This window comes from Saccostrea cucullata, unplaced genomic scaffold (assembly GCF_032062105.1).
Source record: "Saccostrea cucullata isolate Sc308-1 unplaced genomic scaffold, CSIRO_AGI_Scuc_v1 ctg21282, whole genome shotgun sequence".
Classification (NCBI taxonomy): Eukaryota; Metazoa; Mollusca; class Bivalvia; order Ostreida; family Ostreidae; genus Saccostrea; species Saccostrea cuccullata.
This window is the reverse complement of record NW_026936101.1, coordinates 1-5,000: the sequence shown is the minus strand read 5'-3', so window position 1 is coordinate 5,000 and position 5,000 is coordinate 1. Positions and strand designations below refer to the sequence as shown.

The following is a 5,000-nucleotide window of genomic DNA, read 5'->3' as shown; positions in this document are numbered from 1 at the left end:
TTTGACACATTTTTACTTCTTAAAAAAATCCCCAAAAAGTTAAAAATAATAAGTTCATGTGGTATGCAAATGATATCTATCTTTATTTTTTAGATTTTTAGCACGCTCTTTGAAATCACTTTATTAAAAAATATATATACGTATTAATTATATTCGCTCGCCTCATAATTTTGAAGCCCAAAATAAAAAATAATATTTATAAAAAAAATTTCGCTCGCTCGCCTCACTTTTTATTTTTGAAAATCCGAAGAACTATTTTACAAATTGGTGTGGCCTTATCATATAAAATCTAATTTAAACATAATGGAGTTTTTTTTAAATTACTTATACATGTAGTAATTGATATACTTAGCTTTAACTTTTTAATACCGGTATCTAATTATAATGCTTCGAATTAAATTACGACCTACCTTAACCAGGTCAGATAGAGGTGATTCTTTTTTACAAGATTTCACAAAGCACGCAACAGATCCATGTGTTCTTGTTGCCTGTCCAAAACACTCAGCACAAAGCGAATGATTGCAGTTCCCAAAAATTATCATGTAACCCTGAAATTTAGTGTAAAAACTTAAAAACTGACCATCTAATCTTTTCACCTTCATTTTTTTTTTTTTAGATAGATCATTCTAAATGGTAGTATCATTAAAATCGAGCATTTAATTCTAAATGACATTTTACCTTTTTTTATTTACAAGATTTATGTTAATTTTTTTTTTTTGTTTATTGATTTTACTGTTCTGACAGATCTATACCTTATCCTTGGCGTAGCTGAAATTCTCGCAACAACTGTCGCACTTCGTCTAAAATTAAATGGACACATATTTTAACTTAATTAGGAGAGAGAGAGGGGGGGGGGGAGAAGAGATATGGTTGAATGAAATAACACATGTATAATAATCTTATGTTTTAAATAGCGTATTCCGCATCGATCTCGACTTCATTAATTTACAATGCACTAGATAATTACCCGCGGGAAATTGAATTTATACATAGAACTTTACCATTTACAACAGAAAATTAAATATATTGTAGTTGGAAATTGTAGATTTTACTGACAGACTACAAACTTATAGAGGGAAGAAATACTTTGTTCAAAAGTCCGCATGAAAGAAATGTACGTCACCATTCCCACCCACTTTTTGTGAAAACTTGAAAAATAAAAAAATGCTTTAATTGACGTTTATGTCTTCAAAACTTCATACAATTTTATGGATATTGCACTTCTTATTTCATTTTCATGAAGAAAAAAGCAACGAATATACATAATATACAATTAAATTGATCTTGGGGAGTTGGGGGAGGGGTAAAAATTCACAGGTACTTTGGTCTTGGTTTATAATTATATATATGTACCCTTATCGATGCGTAAAATGGCTGTCCCCCCTTTTTTTCCCACCAATACTTTTACTATTGGAAATGTTCAGTAAAAAGCTGGTTGCCCCCCCCCCCTCCCCCCTTAATACTACAGGAAATTCATATGAGGGAAAGTAGTGTTGAATACCAAAAATTTGGTTCTGAAAGAAGTTGGCATTGGAGAAAGACTTTTTTTAGAGAGAGAAAAAAAAAGAAATGTCTTTATTAAAGCACAAACTTTATATCTGTAATTAATTGTATTTGAACAATACCTTATTCCTAAGTTTTCTCTCTTATTGAACGCAATTAAGTTGATTACAAATTGTACGTCGGGTTCGTTACCACGATGCTCTCAGTACGGAAAATACAGCTTTTACCGATTAACTCATAACAAAAACATATACACTACATATCTATTTTAGTCTTTCGATATATGTATTTCTTGTATATTAAGTATTTTCATTTGCCTTCGCTCATCCTCAACTTTTGATACCTCGCTGTCGGATTGCCTTGAATTCAGATCGGTTACTTCTACTATCCTACACTGTGTCACCAAATACCATGTACCGTTTGCCTACCTATATAATCCTTGTATCAATAAATATTAGTGTTTTTCCCGGCAACAATATGTTTCTGATAAATTCCAAGCAATATTTTGCTCGTTTTTACAAAACTATTGTTTTTATTGAATTCTAATTTATATAACATCATTTGCTGTAAAACTATTTAATCAATTAACCCGTTAATTACAATCTTTATAATTATTTCTTGATTAAAACAATGTAGCAAAAGGGAAGTGATGTTCCAGAAGCTTCCGTTAATATTGAGATCGGTGATTGACGAAAATAATTTACACTTTTCGCTTTTTAATTGGTTACTACAACTTATTTCTTTTATATCAATTAAATCAAGTTTTGATTGAATAATTCAGTGATGACATTTTATGAAATAAATAATAGATTGTTTGTTGTCAGTTTCATTAAAATTTGTCTGTAGCTAAGATCCGCCAACCGGAAACGCCACAATACTCACGTTGATGCTATTTCATGGCTGTTTTCAGAAAATTGAAGTAGACTTTTAATTTTATGTACGATACTTACTATCCGAGTGAAATCTAAATATAGATTACGGACATCATCTTGTATGTGGTGTAGTATTAGGGGGGTAAGTAAGAACTCTTGTGCACCCGTTTCGGAGTTTATTTGCAAAGTTTATCATATGTTTATTAATTTATACGTATAGATGTCAAAAAACACATGAGCAGAAATAAAACGTACTGTCTACGATTTAAACCAGTTGTCCATATTCCACGTGGTCTTTGGGACCCACCTCTCTCAGGCCCGTAATTTATGCTGAAGAAAATGTTTCTTTTCACACGCATTCAAATTACATTGTATAACTCACTGAGTCCAGTGAGGGGGTTCTTTTATTTAAATTCACAAAACTGAGATTGCAAACATAAAGCCTGACACTTTTAAAATCAGTGTTTATCAGCTGATGCAAACAGCTGTACCGATAATCTTATTTGAACCTTTAAAACCGTTTATGAAAGTTGATGATCATCTACATGAATGATCGACTTGATAATCAAGCCATATGAATTATAATTCCTACTGAGCATGCTGAGCGTAGACGAGGCGAATTTAATCTACTGCATGTTTAATGCTCGCTTCGTACTTTTGAGGCTTTACTTTGAAGAAATTGACAAGGTCTTACCTTTTGTCTTTAAGAATACACAAGTCTTACCTTCCGGATTCGTTTCTCCATTATATTTATTAGTACATAATGATACTTTTAAATGAAGTTTCGTTTTAATTTCTGTTTATCTTGTACTTTCGTTTTGATGGGATTTTCCCATTTAAAGTGTTTTGTGAATTTAATCTTGTCTTTACCTTCAAATTGTAAACTTTGCAGAAAACATTTACAAAGAAATAATTATTTTAGGATACGACTATTAGATGCTAGAAAAAAAGGGGGCTTTGATTTTATTGAATATATGTCATTCATCAGTTGATGTGAAAGCTGTGAAAATTATGTAACGCCAAATTAGAATATATTCAAATAATTGTACCTATCTTCAAATGAATTTTACCTATCTTTAAATAAATTGTACCTATCTTCATAGGCGTACTCAAAGGGGGGGGGGGGGCAGCGGGGACACTAGCCCCCCCCCACTTGCAGATCGGGGGGGGGGGGGGGGGCAAGAGTATGTCTGTGCCCCCCCCCCCACTTTATGTTGAACACAATCACAGCTATGTTGAAAAAAAATTAAACCTCATTTTATGGCAAATGTATCTTATTTTTCTGTTTCACTCAGCATCTGTTATTTAACAAAATTAAATGAGAATCACATTTACTGCCCCGTGTGTTGACATCTGAAAGTCATTATCAATTTGCTGAATCGCATTTCTTGTTTAACACAAAGTACGTTCTGTCAAACCTCCCGCCGGACCGGAACCGGGGGGGGGGGGTGCTAGGTGGGGCTTATTTACTCCCTCCCTTTTACCCCCAGATATATACTTAATATAGACATTGAACATTGCTTCGTAGGTATAGCCCCCCTTCTTCCTCCAAAGACACGTCGCAAAAAATGGTACTGCTGAAGTACACCCTCCCCCACTTCCCTCTTGCTTGGAAGGTTTTTTTTTTTTTTGGTTTTGTTTTGTTTTCTTTTCTTTTGAATTGAAGATAGGTATTTTATAATATGATTTAAAGATAGGTACAATTGAATTGAACCTATCTTTAATTACTAAGATATTGGCAATAACAACTTCTCTCTTTATTATATGTCATTTCCAGTATATGATTTGGGGGGGGGGGGATGGTCCTGTTCACGGGTACCCGTGGTTCATTCGGGGCGATATCTCAAGAAAATTTTAAGCCTTAACGATGCAATCAAAGAACTACCCGCGGTATATTGCATATATTTGCCCCCACAAAAGTCAAATTTTGAAAACTTCCTGAAATGTGCTGAATTCAATAAATTGTATGAGAAATATAAATTAACAGAAAATATTATAGTGTCAAAGTAGTGTATTCACAATTTTTGTTTTTATGACGTCACAAACTAGTCCGATTTTATATCCTTTTTCAGAAGAGGACAAAATGGACAAAATTTCAACAGTTTTCGCTTTAAAATTTATAGAGCGCAAATTGTTCAGGAACAATATTGACATATTTCATTGATATAATCATTCTACAAATTATATCAAAATATTGATCCTGAACACACATGCGCTCGGTGACTTTTGCTCAAAATATCGACGAAATATGTACATTTTTCTGTAAAATTCATAAAAAACTGAAATTTACGTCAGGTTTGTTATGGAGGTCCTTCGCTAGATACTTACATGTAAATGTAGGTACGACGGAGAGTGCAAATACATGAAGAAAGGGAATTTAATGTTAGAATATTTTAAACCTTATATGTACCGAATCTCTAAATTTTTGGAGAATATGAGAAGCCTTAGTAAAAACTTCCATGAAGAAAGGAAAAGCCCGCCCACATTCCACACTTTTTTCCATGCAATTCTTTCTTTTTCTTATGAGCAACATTTACTATTGACAAGTTTACAGTTTTTTCTATTTAATTTAAAGAATTGCATATAATAAGTAATTTCTTTACTTTGCATAATTACTGATAAAAG

General features: G+C 32.7%; 1 protein-coding gene across 4 annotated transcripts in view; it reads right to left on the bottom strand.

The window, feature by feature from the left end:
- The window catches only part of LOC134244750 (uncharacterized), a 4,495-nt gene extending 1,293 nt beyond the window's left edge, over positions 1–3,202 (bottom strand). The window contains exons 1-3 of one of the 4 annotated variants that reach the window (XR_009987281.1): positions 3,070–3,202; positions 753–800; positions 411–548 (exon numbers count right to left, since the gene is read on the bottom strand). Coding sequence is in view for 1 of the 4 variants with exons in the window: in XM_062726998.1 (XP_062582982.1) it covers positions 411–548; positions 753–800; positions 3,100–3,120 (207 nt within the window). In the remaining 3 variants the exon portion in view is untranslated. Of the gene's footprint in view, positions 1–410; positions 549–752; positions 801–1,001; positions 1,354–3,069 lie in introns of those variants that run through there. The other 3 variants (XR_009987282.1, XR_009987283.1, XM_062726998.1) reach the window with 3 other exon arrangements.
- Between the last annotated feature and the right edge of the window lie 1,798 nt (positions 3,203–5,000).